At 37.4% G+C, this 17,834-nt stretch overlaps 2 protein-coding genes across 2 annotated transcripts in view; one reads left to right on the top strand and one right to left on the bottom strand.

The window, feature by feature from the left end:
- The first annotated feature begins 426 nt into the window (after positions 1-426).
- psma8 (proteasome 20S subunit alpha 8) lies at positions 427-4,382 on the top strand. The gene is made up of 7 exons (XM_051644681.1): positions 427-620; positions 1,377-1,503; positions 1,895-2,019; positions 3,305-3,427; positions 3,515-3,634; positions 3,746-3,808; positions 3,988-4,382. The coding sequence occupies exons 1-7, from the start codon at positions 519-521 to the stop codon at positions 4,081-4,083; spliced, it is 756 nt and encodes a 251-aa protein (XP_051500641.1). The 5' UTR covers positions 427-518; the 3' UTR covers positions 4,084-4,382.
- A 2,910-nt stretch (positions 4,383-7,292) lies between these two features.
- Positions 7,293-17,834, bottom strand: part of taf4b (TAF4B RNA polymerase II, TATA box binding protein (TBP)-associated factor) — a 32,190-nt gene continuing 21,648 nt past the window's right edge. The window contains exons 11-14 of the mRNA XM_051644935.1: positions 13,257-13,382; positions 13,099-13,155; positions 12,406-12,522; positions 7,293-7,639 (exon numbers count right to left, since the gene is read on the bottom strand). Of these exons, the coding sequence (XP_051500895.1) occupies positions 7,505-7,639; positions 12,406-12,522; positions 13,099-13,155; positions 13,257-13,382 (435 nt within the window). The 3' untranslated portion in view covers positions 7,293-7,504. The remainder of the gene's footprint in view (positions 7,640-12,405; positions 12,523-13,098; positions 13,156-13,256; positions 13,383-17,834) is intronic.

Here is a 17,834-nt window from a genome sequence, read left to right as displayed (position 1 = left end):
CCACATGTGGCTTTCAGATGTAAAAGTGAAAGTGGAGATTTAGAGAAAAATGGGGACTTAAATACTAATCTGCTTCTCACCCACACCTATCATATCACTTCTGAAGGTATAGATTTAACCACTGAAGTAATATGGATTACTTTTATGTTTCCTTTATGTGATTTTTGGAGAAAGTTCTGGCTACCGTTCACTTGCATTGCAAGTACCAACAGAGCTAAAATATTCTTATAAAAATCTTAATTTGTGTTCAGCAGAAGAAAGAAAGTCATACACATTTGGGATGACATGAGGGTGAGTAAATGATGAGAGAATTTACATGTTTGGGTGAACTGTCCCTTTAAAGAATGACGCACGAATTCCGTCCATTTTGGACTACAGTTCCTGCCTACAAGTCCCACTGTCAATGTGAGCCGCTTTTGCGCATGCGCATTTAATTCGAAACCTCCAGTTGTACGAGACAGCAGCCTCTTGAAACCATTACACCCTAGTTCGTACTTTTTTTTATCTAGTGTGCAGAAATGGCAGCTAGATATGACAGAGCTATAACAGTGTTTTCTCCCGATGGGCACCTGTTCCAGGTGGAATATGCTCAGGAAGCCGTGAAGAAGGGCTCCACAGCTGTGAGTGTATTTACATAAAACATGAGCAGCGGCTTTACCATACTTGCTAACTGCTACACCATTAAAATACATATAACTCATTAACGGAGAGTTGTGGCGAACGACTGATGTATACATTAAGCAATGCTGTAATTGACTGTGATTGTTAGGGAACAATTGAGAAGTTGACTTTATTGGTAGCAGTTTTTATTAATGTGATGCTTACTGTTGAGCGTGACTTGCATGTTGCGGCTAACATTAGCATGGGCTATCCTATAGATATTGAACTTGATTTATCAATTTATCTGCATACTTATGATCATAACACCCACTTTAAATCCCACACAAGTACACTGCTACATTAAACGGAGTAATGAATGAACTTGTGTGTAGTAATCTAGCCAGTCAACTAATCTAAGATAACTTTACTTGGTACATTTCAAACCTCAGGACTGTTAGAAGATCTTCAGAAGAACACTTTCGTCTCCATACTTTAATAAAATAAACGAATGTATGCCTTTTAGTTGGTTATTTGTGATATTATGTAAAATAGGGCCTCCTCAAAACTCTGCCTTGTTGCGATTACCCAAAGTCCCGGTAGATGGCGCTGCGCACACATAGTTTAGGATTTTATTTTGCGACTAAACGTTCGATATATTTAACACTGAAATGTGAATATATATATATATATATATGTATATATTATATTTGTATATAAACGTTGTTACATTGAAAGTACTTTTGAAACAAGTTTGGATTTTCTGTTGTGCATTTAAGGTTGGAATCAGGGGGCAGGACATTGTTGTCCTGGGTGTTGAGAAGAAGTCAGTGGCAAAGCTTCAGGAGGAGAGGACAGTCAGGAAGATCTGTGCTCTAGACGAGCGTGTGTGCATGGCCTTTGCAGGTAAATCTTATTTTTCTACACCCTGCATTGTGGTTATTATCAGGGAAACATGATGAGCTGTAAGGTAATTGCATGTGTTTCTTACCAAACTTATCACTGCAACTGTTAAATTCTTTGAAGCTGTATTACTCAATCATCTACTGTGATATTCTACACAGTAATTGAAAAAAGTTAAGTATTATTAGCTTGCACAGCAATTAACACTAATCAAAATGTTTTTTCTTCTTCTTTAATTTCCATTTACAAATTGGTTTCTTACTATACCGTACTATAATCTTCCTGAGGGCAGTGTTGAACTGCAGAATGTTCAGTAAAACGGAGATGATGCCTTTAGATGTTAAGCTTGTTTTTTAAACATTTAAAAAAATGTGTATAAATCCGTGTTGTCCAGGTCTGACCGCAGATGCCAGGATCGTCATCAATAGAGCAAGAGTAGAGTGCCAAAGTCACAGACTCACAGTGGAAGACCCAGTTACTGTCGAGTACATCACCCGGTACATCGCCACACTCAAACAGGTAACATCCTATACTCCTTTTTACAAACAGACCTTGGCATTAGGTGTTAAATGTATTAACACCAGGGGTTGGATTTACGAAAATGTTTTTAAGAAAAAAAATAAGAAAGTAGTTCGTAAGAATGTTCTTTAGTGCATTTTTGGAAAAAGTTCACAGTTCTTAAATACTTTTGAATGAACGTCTTAATTTTTTCCCCCTCAAGAACAAAATGACAGGCTTTGCCATTGTCTGTTTTTATTAGCCTGCTCATTAAGGTTGCTTTTACTGGTAAAACATAATGATAAATGCATCTGTTAAAGGGACAGTTCACCCAAACAATGAAAATTCTCTCATTATTTACTCACCCTCATGCCATCTCAGATGTGTATGACTTTCTTTCTTCTGCTGAACACAAATGAAGATTTTTAGAAGAATATTTCAGCTCTGTAGGTCCATACAATGCAAGTGAATGGTGATCATACCTAAGTACATAAAGGCAGCATAAAAGTAATTTATGACTCCAGTGGTTAAATCTATATTTTCAGTAATGATGTGATAGGTGTGGGTGAGAAACAGATCAATATTTAAATATTTGTTTTATCATAAATCTCCCTTTTTCACTTTCAAATTGAGAAAGAAGGTGATAGAACATGTCACATTTGAAACAACGTAGTAAATTCATTAAACATCATACATTTTGGGATTTAAGACAACTGTGAGGTTATCCTAACTTTCAAATTTTAAGATGATTTTTAAAAACGATAAGAACTTTCATTTGTTTTTTTTTGGGAATACAAAATATTTGTAACTTTTTTAAAGTTAGAAATTAAGAAGAAAATGGTAATTAAGAAGATTTTTATTCTTAATAACGTTTAGTGAATCTGGCCCCAGGGGTCGGCAACCTTCAGTACAAATGTCAAGGATAAACGTGGAGATGAGAGCAATAAGACAGAGAAAGAGAGGAACATTGTATGATACTTTTTAGTTGCTCATTTGAAATGAAATCACACTTCTCACAGTAATCCTTCTTCATAGTCAAGTAGCCTGTTATAGTTAACAGGTTTATGGGAAACCAAAACACCACTTTGAAAAAGGTAGTATGTTACTTTACCATTTTTTTTATATTATACTACATTACAGTGATTTGCTAAGAAATTAAAAAACTTGCATGTCAAAAAGGATGCCCACCCCTGTATTACATCGCGGAATATGCAATAAGTCCTTCTTTACCAGAAAGCCTCTTTTGGACATGTAGGAATCTCGCTGCAGTGATCTTTCCATTCATTGTGCTTTGCTCATTCAACAGCGTTACACTCAAAGCAATGGACGTCGTCCTTTTGGTATCTCTGCCCTGATTGTGGGTTTCGACTATGATGGGACTCCACGTCTTTATCAGACAGACCCCTCTGGAACATACCATGCATGGAAGGTAAAGGGGGAGCAGAAGTCCACTGAAAAGCTTCCGTTTCGTCAACTTTAACTCATTTTATTAGTGTATTCTCACCTTTGTCATCAGGCAAATGCCATTGGGCGCAGTGCGAAGACAGTGAGGGAGTTTTTGGAGAAAAACTACACTGATGAAGCCATCGCTAGTGATAACGATGCCATCAAATTGGCCATCAAAGCCTTATTAGAGGTTAAACATTGTTACCATGGTTATGTGTATTCAAAACACACTCTCATATCACATAGCTTACAGGATGCAACATGTTTGCTGGTACAAATTTATATGATCTGTGCTACACAGGTTGTGCAATCAGGGGGCAAGAACATCGAGCTGGCTGTGATTAGGAGAAACCAGCCCCTAAAGGTAATACTTATTTTTTTCTTTTCTATATTCATTTGTTTACTGTTGGCTTGACACAACTTTCTTTTCATCCATTTAATGTTGAAACAGTCATTTGTTCAAAAACAAATGACCGGTCATTCATTTGCTTAGCAATCAGTCACATGGCTGATTTGGTGCACCCTTCTCTCCTTCCGCCCCAGATTCTAGAGTCCAAAGAGATCGAGACGCTGGTCGCCGAAATCGAAAAGGAGAAAGAAGAGGAGGCTGAGAAGAAAAAGCAAAAGAAAGCTTCGTAAATCACTGACAAAGGATCTAATTGCCTTTCTTAGTTCTGTTTATATTGGCAGAAGCACTTGGCTCAGGCTCACGCTGTATCCTTCCCGTCTGATGTCCATTAAGAGCACAGTTTCTCAGTCTTCTGCTGAAGTTGACAAGTTTCATTCTTGGAAAAAATCACTTGAAAAATGAAAATTCCTGGCAGCATGCAAGTCCTTGTCAGTTTTCACACTTCTGTAAAGCTGCTCTCTATTACAACTGAGAATTCTGGGAAAATGTGCTCTGAAAGATGTATCCTAATAAACAATTTTGGTTTGTACTCATTGACTGATTTGTTTTTATTGATATGGAGTAATTTGAGCTGTTCTGCCTAAGAGGAGTTTTGGAGTTGCCAGTTTCGTCTGGAAAATTACTGTGTGTCTGTACCCATGTGTATAAATTGAGACTAAGCCTCAGATAACACATTAAAACATCTTTGTTTTCATGAGCACACTCATGCATAATAATGATGGGGTAAATTACCACTGTCTTCCTCCATTTGACATGCAGTCAGAGGGACGGAAACCTAGAACTCACACGTACTCTGTCTGTGCCTTTGATCCAAGGCAGTTAGCAGCGCATGCAGCTGATGCAATCAATAATTAATTAATTGAACTGAAGAGCTGCAGTCTGGAACACTTTCAGCAGCTCCTCATTGAGTTCAGTGTGCACAAAGTGTTTATGCATAAGTCAGCATGCAGGACTATGAAATGCCGATGTCAAACGTCCTTGATGGAAAGACTGTCCGGTGAACCTCATTGGCAGTAGATGTTTTAATGGATGAAACCGGCCTCATTTGCATAAATGCACATTGTAAGCCTTATCTGTGCTTAAAAAGCAATCTCTGCTACAGAGCAGACTTTGGTAAGCCTGTATTGGCATATGAGACTGTTCCTCCCGAATAGCATGCACACACACACACACTCTGTGGTGACTGAATGCTGCAGGCATATCAATATTATCAATATTTAGTGCCCAGCATCTCATTCATGATTATTCAGAGGTAATGGAATATTTCAGAATCCTCTACCTCAGGCAAGCACACAGAGTATTTAAGTTTCTGAGGCTGAAGCAGGGCTTACATAAAAGAAATCCAAACATGATAATTCTGTCATCATTTACTCAACCTCATTGTTTCCAAACCTATTTTTCTTTATTTTTTCTGCGGAACATCAAAGGGGGAATTTTAAAGGATGTCCTGTCTGCTGATGTCAATACAAAGGCACTTGATATTGTTTCACTTCAAAGCTTGAAGGACTCAAAAGTAGTCCATGCAACTTGTGTGCCATATTTCAAGTTTTCCAGTCCTCGTGAATGTACAAAGGTATGGTGCTTTGATCCCATCACGGAATAAAAAGTAATTGACTTTATATCACACAATTCAATTCACACTTTATAGGCATCACGCAACTGTGACTGTCTCGCAATTGCATGATATAAATGCGCAATTGGGAGAAATAAAGTAACAAAGGCAATTTTACCTCTCAAAATTACTTGCAAGAAAAAAGGTCTCAATTGTGTGATCAAAACCTCACAATTGCTACTTTTTGTTTTAAAGTTACAAGATATAAATTCAATTGTAAGTTCATATCTCGCAATAGCAACTTTCTTTCCCGGAATTGTGACTTCATATCTCACAATTGCCAGAAAAAAGTTGCAATGATGAGAAAGTGTGACAAGTCAATTCACAATTGCTTCAGTTTGCAGTCAGTTTTATCTCTTATTATATCTCTAATATATATATCTCGCAATTGCAGCTTTATTTCTCAGAATTGCGACTAACTCGCAATGAGAAAAAAAAATCTAAATTGTGAGAACTCGCAATTGTGAGATCATCTCTCTCACTTGCAACTTGATTTCTCGCAATTGCGACTTTATATCTCGCAATTTAGAGTCAAAATTGTGAGATATAATGTGTTAATTGCAAGAATTTTTTTTGCAATTGAGTCAATTGCGAGCTATAAAGTCACAAAACTTTTTTCTTGCAGTTGTGAGATATAAAGTTGCAATTGCAAGAATTGTTTTTGCAATTGTGACTCTCACAACTGACTCACAGTTGCAGCTTTTTTCTTGCAGTTAACACACAATTTTGACCCTCTCAATTGCGAGATAAAGTAACAGTTGCGACAAATAAAGTTGCAATTGTGAGATATGAACTCACAACTGCGAGTTTGCATCTTGTAAATACAGAGATATAATTTCCATATAACATCAGAATTACTTATTTTTTTTATTCAGAGGCAAGATACAGCTTCCGATCAAAGGAGAACTTTGGTAGAAGTCAAGATTTTCAAAGTAAAATAACTTACCAAAACCTATTGTATATCTTCAGAAGACTTGGAATATGACGCAGATGAAAGACATGAGGATGAGTTAATGATGACAGAATTTTCATTTATGGGTTAACTATTCCTTTAAGAGCTTTCACTCAACTCAAAAATGCAAAGACGTAGAAGTGGCAGAACCATGGTAATGCTAAGGAGCAGAGGTAAACCCTTGATGGTCAAGTGTGACATTGTTGGTTAGCCTTCAGTTAACATTGGTTTAAATAATTAAAGTGATGATCGGTCAGGTGTGGTCCCTTAGAGACATCCTACCCCATATCTGTTGATTTTGGCCCTTTATTATCTTGATCTTGTTGTGGAGGAGCCCTTGAGGGTATCTATTGGCCTGCTTCTTTCAGCTTCAAACCCTTTGGCTGTTTATATCTCCTATTGGCCAGCTCAAGCTTTCAATGTTCTGATTGGTTAGTTTCAAACCTTAAGTCAGCTTTTTCAGCTGAATTGGGCCCTCAAGGCAGTACCCTGCTTTTATTGGTCAGTTTTGGTCTCTATGCCATTTTCTCACTGTGATTGGTAGATTCTAATGCCCAGAGCAGTATTTGTGTGATTGGTTAGGCGTGTTACCCAAGGCAGTTTTTTGTTCTGATTGGTTGGCCAAGGTAAGGGCATGCACTGCCCTGGAGCTTGTACACAGACCTCTACACAACCCCCAATCGACTTTCAAAATGCAGAAATAGTCAGTCCATTGCAACATCTTCAGCATGGTTGTTGCAGCAATGTGGCAAAAGTGATTCGAGTTAATTTGAGGAGTAGAAAAACCAAGAAAATACACAATGGTCTGGAGCAATTCCAACATAATGGTTCATCAGCACTAACAAGAGACACAAAACAGGCTGCTGCTATTAGTGTTTAATTAATTCCTTATCAGTCAATATGTTTGTGAAATACATTCAACATGAAGAAAAAAAAACATTCTAAATAACAGACAACTCAAAACAAGGACAGGAACACATAATATGGCAAACTATTCTGATTTGAACATTGATGGAACACTGTGATACAGAAGTTAATACAAAACTCATCCAAATACAGCACGTCTCAGTGGTTTGACTGTGTGTATCTAGCGTAGAAATCCACTATATAGCTTGAGTGAGTGTCTGAGCGTGGGGTCTTGCTCCATGCAGAAAGTCAGATCTCTCATAGTGACTCGAATTGGTGCTCTTTGAGTTGTAAGCTGCCCGTATGGACCTAACAACTAAAGAACAAGGCAGAAACCCCCATTTACTATGACTACACAGAGGTAAACCATTATTCATTGAGAAATCATTAAATTATCAGAACAATATGGAGATTTAACTGTAAAAAGGAAACATACCTAGATCCTGGAACAGGAAATACAGCACAAAGGAGAGAATGACAGATTTGGACATAGATTTAATCAGAAGTTTATTGTTGTGACTGTGAAATGTTAACTAATGAAGGCTGTTGGAATTAATTGTAATTTTGACCCAGTCTCATGACAAGTTATAAAAATTAGAAGGAGATGGCGAAATCATAAGAAATCTTATGAGTTGGCTTGTAGAATAACGTAGAACTGTAACTCCCATAGTGAAAAATGAACCAACGAACAAAATTATAAATTTTTCTTAAGTTTAACCCCCAACCCAAGCCATAAACCTTTTGTGCACCACAGAAGAAAGAAAACATTGGTGTTTGGAACGAGACAAGGGAAGCGTACAGGTTATTGACATACATCAGGCATTTTCATTGCATAAATCAATATGGAATGAGGAACCAAATTTTTCACTGACGTTAACTTTCTTAAAATAAAGTGTTGGATAGAAGGCTAGCTAAAATTTGATGCCTGTACCAAATTGATTTTAAATTCTGTTTGTTTATTGGTCAGTCTGTATGGGTATAAAAGTTGTACCTTTTCATACGAATTACGTACGGTATCTTATGGTTTCACCATAGTGAAGTTATTATGAGACTGTTTTGGAACTTAAGACAAAAGTAAATTAATGAAAAAAAAATAAAAAATTCCGGGTTCAATACAAGTTAAGCTTAATCGACAGCATTCAATTTAGACTTGTCACTCTTTTTCTTAGTGTTCATGAAATGCTCTTTTTTATTTATTTTTTATAGTTTTATTATTTTCCCTGAGGTCCACTGATAATGTTAGTAAAGTTTTTTTTTGTCATAATTTAGTAATATATGATCATTTTACACCATCTGTGGCCTTCTGACTGAAACGCTCGGTTCTGGCCTAAGCGCCTCCTTTAAAATTCAACGTAAATACCCACTGTTATGATTGGCTAACATCGTGCAGCCCCTCAAATAGAGCCATTTTTTTAACTCATTGGAAGAGAATGAACCAACTCAACATTATAAAACTAAATGTCAGGATTTACACAATGCACATCCAACATATTGCATATTAATTAAACTGTTCATCTCAAGCACAACTGTTAACACTCAAATCCCGTCTACACCGGACAAGAGAGTAACATCAAAAGCAATAGAACCCATTATAAATCAATGATGCTGTCTACCATGAAAGCGTCCTTTGCTGCGCGTTGTGCCGACAGTAAACAGATGTCCCGTTCCATTTTGCACTGCACGTGGTGATGCTACTACTGCCAACAACACAAATAAACGGTTTAGAAAGTTTGTGTCAATGAACCCGGTGTAGACAGCCTCAAGCCGTTGCATTGCATTGCTTCAATGGATGCGCCCGGTGTAAACAGGATGTCAGCACCATAAACTATCAGTCCTAACATATGAAATATTCATGAATAAAACTGTTTACTCACGGTTTTTGCGATCGCATCCAAGTGTTTAACTGCCCCATCCTTCAATAATAGTTCCTGTTCAAAGCTTGAATTGTATTATGACTGGTATGATATGAGATGAACATACAATTCACTCAAAAATATGCTGAAGACACATCCAGTTTCCAGTATCATTCCATCATGTTTACATCCACCAACAACTAAAAATAGCGCAGATTGGCGAAAGAACCCATCCATGATGCGTTTGTTCTCAGCTGAATGACAGAGAGCTTCTCCTCTTTAGAGTTGTAACTTGACACCGCATCTTTTAAAAGCGGCCAAGATATGCATCAAGTGGTCAGAGACATCCGTCTGTGCATGTTTATGTAGAAAAACATTTAAATCCAGGCAGGCACATGAACTTGTCCTGTGTAAGTCCATTTAAGATGAATCTCCCATGACAGGCCAATCTCTCTCCACTTCAATTGTGTGACTGACTGAGCACCAGTGGGCGGGGCCAAGGGTGCAATGATGGAAAAATAGGTGTTGCATATGCAGTGTATTGTGACATCACAAGTTCCACAAATTCCAAATGAGCTGTTTTTGCAGCTTGGTTTAAATAAATGCTCTTTTTCTATTGAGGAGGAAGTTTTCAGTTCTGAAACTTACAGTATGTTTTTGTAGTACAATGACCTCTTATATGTCAAAAGATCAAGGACAATTTTATTCCTCGTGTCATGTCCCCTTTAAAAACAAAAAACAAATCGAGGTTACAGTGAGGCACTTACAATGGAAGTGAATGGGGCCAATATTTTGAGGGTTTAAAAAGGCAGAAATGTGAAGCTTATAATTTTATAAAAGCACTTACATTAATCCTTCTGTTAAAGCTCATGTATCATTTGAACTGTAAAAGTTGTTTAAATCATAATTTTTACAGTCATTTTAGGGTTTTAGTGTACGTTTACATTACATTGTAATGGCAACAAAGTTGAAAAATCGACTAACTTTAAATCACTTACTAACCTTTTCTGTATAATCACAATAAAATCATGTTAACATTCATACTGTTTATGTCTTGTTGCTATACATTTGAAACTGAGTATTTTAGCGTTTACGGATTGGCCCCATTCATGTCCACAGTAAATGCCTCACTGGAACCCAGATTATTATTATTTTTTTTTTTAAAAGGGGCAAGATTAACCTCTTCAACTCTGTGGCATTTCTGGGCTGCTGCCCTCAATTTTTCAGTTTACACATACTGTGGGATCAATTGCCAAAAATGTGTCAAATTATATATATATATATATATATATATATATATATATATATATATATATATATATATATATATATATATATATATATTGTTGTCGTTGTCCTAAATTTGTAAGCATGAAATTCTGGTTCTGTTCACCCCATCACCCTCCAAAAAGTCTAATTTTAATCCACTATATGGCAGCAAGTCCTAGAAATGTTTCCTTGATCACCTTCCAACACAAAATGCAGATCTGAAATGTAAGTGGCACTCTAACACATTTTAACCCTCACAGATGTGCTCATCCATTGACATTCAGACTAAATTTGAGTTCACGCACCACCCCCATTGTTTCATTGAATATCTTGGCCTTTGAGTGGACTTGAAGCCCAATCTAGGTGTCATTAGAATGCTAAGAAATCTGAGATCCTGTAACATTTTAGCATCAATAGTCGATAACATATTTCCGATAATTTGTTTAGCATGCTTTTCCTGCTGGACTGCATATTTTGTTGTGGACATCTAAGATATAATCAAGGATCATTCACATAAGCAAGCTCACAGACAAGTAAAAATGGCACATTTTTTTTTAGAAAACTGCCTAAGAGCAGATATAAAGTTTTTAGCTATTTGGGGCTAACAGCAGCAGTAATCGTCGCACAAAAGAGACATTTATTTGATGTCTTATAGATATCATAGTTCACTTCTTTAGAACTGTGGTATAAGGGAAACAAAATAAACTGGAGCTTTCATTTGACATATGATTTGTCTATTTAAGTGCTATTTGAAAGACTTTTTTATTCATATTAATATTTCTACCACATGACCTCTAAGTGGCACTGATTTGCAATGCAAATGTTTTAAGGCCTTTTGTTATTTTATGTAACATAAATGCAGAATTGATGGTTATCTATGAAAAGTTCAGATTCTAAGCTTTCAAACTATACCACAAATGCCTGACTTATACATTCAAAGACTTGAACATTTTAACCGTAAACTTTTTTCAAGATATAGCGCCCCCTTTTGGACCTGCCGACAGGTCCGCAGAGTTGACTTGTATTGAACCCGGAACATTCCTTTAATACCTTTTAACCCCCATTTATCCTCCTTTGGTCTTTTCCGGCCAAATACACTGGTTCTTTATAGAGATGCATATTCTTCTTCAGAGATGAAACCTCAAAAAGAGGCAAACACAAAAATTCCCTAGGCAGAGGAGGCTTTTTTTTTTTTTTTAAAAGCCTGTGTAATTTAAGCTTGCAAAAACTCAAAACCATCTTTTCGCTTATTAGCATTCTCTCCTTGCCTGAAGGAAAAGGAATTCAAAAATGTAAAAACTAATTAAACTAAACTAACATACAATCCTCTGGACTTTTGTTTAGTCTTTTCCTCAACACTGTCCCCATTTCCAATAAATCTAATAAAAATCACTAACAATAACTCCTGGTATTTTACAGATGGACTTAGTTCTACTCCTTGAGGCATATGTGAACTGATTTTACAGTAAGAAAAAAAAAAAAAAAAAAGAGAGAGGGGAGGAAGAGAGATGGAAGCCTTTACGGAGCACTTTTTTTTTCTTTGCCTATTCAGAGGTGTGCTTGTTCAGGTTTGTGGGTGGCCGCAAAATCAGTCAGGTAGTGCTTAATTAATCTTACCAGTTCCCTCTCCAAAAGAGTTGTGCAATTGCAAAAGAGAGAAAATGTGCAATTCAATATTGCCACATACACAGACCTCTCAAAGTCCTCTATTCTCTATTTATGCTCATACACAACAGTGACAGATCCATTTAATAAAAGCCACATCTGTAAATTAAGCTTGGCTCAATAATAAAAAATGACCAAACTACAGACAGCTTATGTATACAAGTGATTATCTTGAACATAAATCTGTGTATGTAGTATGTAGACATATACAAGTAAAAGTATGTAGACATATACAAGAAAACTCAAATCAACAGAACACACACACTGTGGTGGTTGTATAGACACGTGCAAGTACCTGGTTGGCCCCTGGGCCGGAAGCCTCCAGAGCTTTCCTCTTACGGGGTCCCAAGGCTGCCAGCGCTGCCAAATTTGCATCTCGGTGCTCCATCTGTGCCAACTCCAACTGCTGCATCTAAAAGAAGCGGAAAACAGAAAATGTGTGTTTGACAGGCACTCAAAAATAAAATCTACATTTCTGTTGGCTCGAACAATTCCACATGGAATATTTGGAGAAAATGGAAAGCTGTTATAAGTGATAAATCTTTCATTTTAGCACTATTGATTTTATAGTCTATGACAAAGAGCTGGTGCGAAAATTCATAAACACGTTATGTGGCTCTCAACACACATTGTACACACGAGTAAATGAGCGTTACCTTGTAAACAGACACACAACTCATCCAGAGGGCTTTCATTACATTCTGTTCCCAGTTTGGCCCCAGGCTTTAATTCCAGACCCAATATTAGACTCAATTAAAATGAGCCCCCAATTAGAGAGCCTTGTCTCCAGGGTATGTGTGTGTATATATATATATATATATATATATGTGTGTATGCGTGTGTGAATTTGTCTATGTGGGGCACAAATGGGACTTTATGAAGAGTATTGATTGTCCTCATTGCTATACAAGGGAGCAGAAGGAAAGAAAAACAGGTTGTGGAGGAGGAACATATGTTTTTATTTACACAAACACAGAAATCCTTCTACCTCTTTGGCTCTCTGTCTGAGACGTTGTTGCTCTGGGTCTTCACTGTTAGAGCGACTCTATGCACAAATAGAGCACAAAACAGTAAATTTCAAATGGAGACAGATTACACTAGAGTTTTTCCCCTCTGAAAAATCGTTTGTGTGTGTCTTCTAGTTACCCGGGCGATGCGGAGTAGTGCTTCTCTCTCGTCTTCCTCTCTCCTCTGTTTCTCCAGTCTGTCCAGTTGCTCAAGGAACTTCAGCTGAGAGCGTGTGTCATTGGTCTGACTGTAGCGCCAATCATCCTCAACACAGGAAACACACACCAAAGGAAACACATTAGCTTCCAAAAAGACACAAATTTCGACTGTTATAAGACAGTATCTAGAGTCACCCAAGTCAACATGAAACAACATTTGCCTCCCATTTTACTCCCAATCCAATTGGTTTTCGGTGAGAACAGACCAAAACGTAACTCCTTTTTCACTATAAATCTTGACATCTGCAGTTTCCTTGGCAATTATGATTTCAAGCTCAATTACACTTTCTAGAGTGCCATCTAGAGCTCAAGCATTAGGAAGTGTAATCGAGCTTGAAATCATGATCGTGCCTAGAGACTGCAATGGCAAGATGAACAGTAAAAATAAGTTACATGTTGGTCTGTTCTCACCTTAAACCTATTGGATTGCTTCAGAAGACATTGATTAAACCCCTGGAGATTTATGGATGACTTTTATGCTGCCTTTGTGCTTTTTGGAGCTCATTTGCATTGTATGGAGCTAGAGAGCTGAGATATTCTTATAAAAATCTTTGTGTTCAGCAGAAGTTATACACATTTGGAATGGCATAAGGATAGGTAGAAGAGTGAATTTTCATTTCTGATGAATATTCCTTTAATTCAGAGTAAAACAGAATATTTAATGAGAAAATGCACACTGGTTCTTTTGGCATCAATTGGATTGTGAAAAGTGGGCTTTCCATTCCAGAATGGAGACAGACCTAAATGTGTCGATTGTGGAGAACTACTCCCCTCCTGAAACACTGCCAGCACTCACTTTTATAAAATGCTGGAGAGTGAAGGTCAAGTTCAGCCTCAAGAGCATCTAAATGTATCCCAGTTTTAATGCTTTTTCAAATGCACTGTAATTTTCTATTATTGGTGCAGTCTTAATTTCCTTAGGCTGTCGATTTAATGTGTTAATTCAGTGCGATTATATACTTATTTTTTTAAATCAATTAATCATGCAACCTGGCCATATGTAAATTCAATAAATAGTAAAGCCCTAATAAGTTTTGCAATAAGGAATTTTTCTACCAACTAAGGAATTTAAGTCTGAAATACTGCCTTCATGTTTTTATGACTCGTCATCAGCGCAACTCCAACTGTACTGGTAACACGCAGTTGTTCAGGCAACAAACCAATAGCTGATCAAAAACTACCCTAATCCTAAGTTTCAAACTACATTTAACTTGGCACAGTGTCCCAAAAAGCACAGTGTTTATGGCTAGAGATGCTGAAAACCAGTGAAACATGGCACAACCACAAAAGCATCTGTCTGATACATGTTTACACAGACCAGTGAAAATAGATCTTATTTACAGCAGTGCCATCTTTGATTTTTAATGGGAATAACAATGAGGCAGTGAGGGATAGAGTTACACTCTCTTCAATGGGTTGTATCATTGTTTAAAGTGTTTTTGGATCGTTCCACTGGCGAAACACTGAAAAAATATCTTGGCAAGAAATTTTACGAGACAAAAAACTCCAGACAACACAAGCTGTGGAAAATTAGATTTGATCTAGGAGCTTTTTGATAGCTTTATACAGTGCATGTCATTGAAAAGATGGTAAAGGCTGATTTATACTTCTGCGTCGAACCTAGGCTACGCGTTGGCTGATGTGCACCTCTTCAGAAATGTAACCGCACGTCAACGCAGACCACAGCAGCTGTGATTGGTGCACTTTGTAACCAGAGACCCCCCCCCCCCGGATGATAACAACGATATGCGAGGTAGCGTCACATTTTACCTAGATTATTTTAATATCTATGCATCATATCACATTTTATTTGGACTCTGGGCAATTAAAGCAATTGTCTCAATGAGGAGCATCTGGTGTTTTTATGTTTTGTTTGCGTTTTTATGTTATGAAGTTACAACAAGGCTGTAACCATGTCTTGAACATTGGGGGGGACAAAACCATTCTGGGGGTTTGGGGGAATATAATCGTCCTCTTTGGTCCTTTAATATAGTAAAGGCTCTGAATGCAATTTTTTCTGAATAAAGGCTTGAAATGTGATAAAGGCCCACATTTTTATAATTTTTGGTTTTAAAAGATACATGTATTTTTAAAGTTCACACAGTTCAAGAAAAACACTTTGTCTGCATTGCTAGCAATTTGCCTGTTTCAGTCATCTTTTATTTCTTTTTGTGCTGCATCAAAGATGAATATAATTTGAATTTCTTTTCATCACTGATGCATCCGTAAAATGACATGACGTCAGCTGGTTAGCAAAAAGAAAATACACAAAATGATTTACTGCCCTCAAGTTGACCCTCATTGTTTTTTCCTCCCAGTAGAATCTTAACACAATATTTTCTTAAAGAATCCTAACGCTGCTCTTTTCCACTCAAAAACTGTTCATATTGACCACTGCTGTCAAAAATACCATAAAAGTAGTCCATACAACACATAGCTGTTGTGTGGCCCCAGAAAGCTGGACTACTGTTATGATGTCTTTATACGGAACCTTTAATAGTGCTTTATAATGTTTGTCCTTTTTGAAGCTCGACAGCTCCTGCTCACTATAAACTGTTATTCTGTGGAATAGAGCTGCTTAAAATATCTATTTTTATGTTCCAAGAAAAAACCTAGCATATGGGTTTTGAACAACATACGAGCGAGTAAATGAGTGAGTAAAAGTACATTTTCCATTTTTAGGTGAACTATTCCTTTAACTGGCGGCTCATCCTCCAAATAATAGTGTCTCTTTTAAAAGAAGACTCTTAGGAGATGCTGTACAAAATTCAGATTTAAAGAAAGAAATTTAGAAAATCTTAAATTGATTTTAAATTATTACCTAATAATATTTGCATTACAAATATATGATACTGTCCTTGCCACAATCTAAAAACTCAATTGAAGCCACAAGTCACAGGTCTTACCATGTTCTAGTTTTAATCCGAGGGTGAAAACGCTCTACTTTGTGTTATAGATCATCTTCTAAGACAATATCAAGTGAATTTTCTAAAAAGGTACTTCAGAAACAATCTGGCCATATCTGATTATTGGGGGGGTCCTGAGTTACAAGCAAAACGCGACAAAAGATATCTGTTTACAGCTTAAGCTTTTTTCTCAGGGCTTTTACATTATATTAATTTGATGTGCTAGTTAAACAACACGTGTTGTATTCCACTCACAAACTTTCCAATCTGCACAATGATTTGAATATGTTTGAAATTATTGTGTACAGTAAATAATAATTTCATAATTTATGGAAATGGGACACTTCTAATATGTCAGCAAATTAAAAAGCACATGGTAAGAGTTATTTTGCCTATATGCATTTAAGTCTTTAAATGACACCAATTTAGTGTTCCCCAAGCGAGGTAGGCTATAGTCATTAATTCATTTGATGATTTCTTTTTCAGCACAGAATGTCAAAAATATGCCAAAATATTTATTAAGCGACGCAAGAGCAGGCATACAGTATTTATCCAATTTATTTGCTCCCTGCAATGCAGACATATATAATAAATAATCTGTACCTAAATTTCAACGTTCACATACTTTGAACTCGTTTTTAATGCTATGATAATTTAATAAATACATTTGAATCCACAAATTAAATTGCTTTTATTTATGAATGTTTAATTAGCATTTTGGCTGTGTAGCCTACTCGCAGAACGACGCAGACACCAACACAGAACTATAAATGCAAACCAATGCGGAGCCTACTCTGTAGGTTCGACAAAGTATACGCTGATGAGCCAAAACATTATGACCACCTGCCTAATATGCTGTTTGTCCTCTGTGTGCCGCCAAAACATGCCGAAGGTGTCCTGTGGTATCTGGCACCAAGAAATTAGCAGCAGATCCTTCAAGTCCTGTAAGTTGCGAGATGGAGCCGCCATGGATCAAACTTGCTGGTCAAGAACATCTGACAGATGCTCAATTGGATTGAGATCTGGGGAATTTGGAGGCAAGGGCAACACCTTGAACTCTTTATGTTCCTCAAATCATTCTCTAACAATGTGTGCAGTGTGGCAGGGTGCATTATCCTGCTGAAAGAGGTCACTGCCATCAGGGAACACCATTGCCATGAAGGGATGTACCTGGTCTGCAATGATGTTTAGGTAGGAGGCACGTGTCAAGTTGACGTCAACGTGAATGTCTGGACCCAGGGTTTCCCAGCAGAACATTGCACAGAGCATCACACTTCCTCCACCGGCTTGTCGTCTTCCCACAGTGCATCCTGGTGCCATCACTTCCCCAGGTAAACGGCACACATGTACACGGCCGTCCACGTGATGTAAAAGAAAATGGGGCTCGTCGGAACAAGCAACCCTGTCGCCGGTTTGTGGTATGTCCCTCCTCGGACAACTGTCGGTAGGTACTCGCCACTGCTGACTGGGAGCACTCAACAAGCCTTAACGTTTAAGAGATGCTCTGACTCAGTCATCTGGCCATATCAATCTGGCCCATGTCAAAGTCACTCAGGTCTTTATTCCTGCCATTTCTCCTGCATTCAACACGT

This window comes from Myxocyprinus asiaticus, chromosome 19, assembly GCF_019703515.2.
Source record: "Myxocyprinus asiaticus isolate MX2 ecotype Aquarium Trade chromosome 19, UBuf_Myxa_2, whole genome shotgun sequence".
NCBI classification, from domain to species: domain Eukaryota; kingdom Metazoa; phylum Chordata; class Actinopteri; order Cypriniformes; family Catostomidae; genus Myxocyprinus; species Myxocyprinus asiaticus.
The sequence above is the reverse complement of the archived record's forward strand: the minus strand, read 5'-3'. Positions and strand labels throughout refer to the sequence as shown.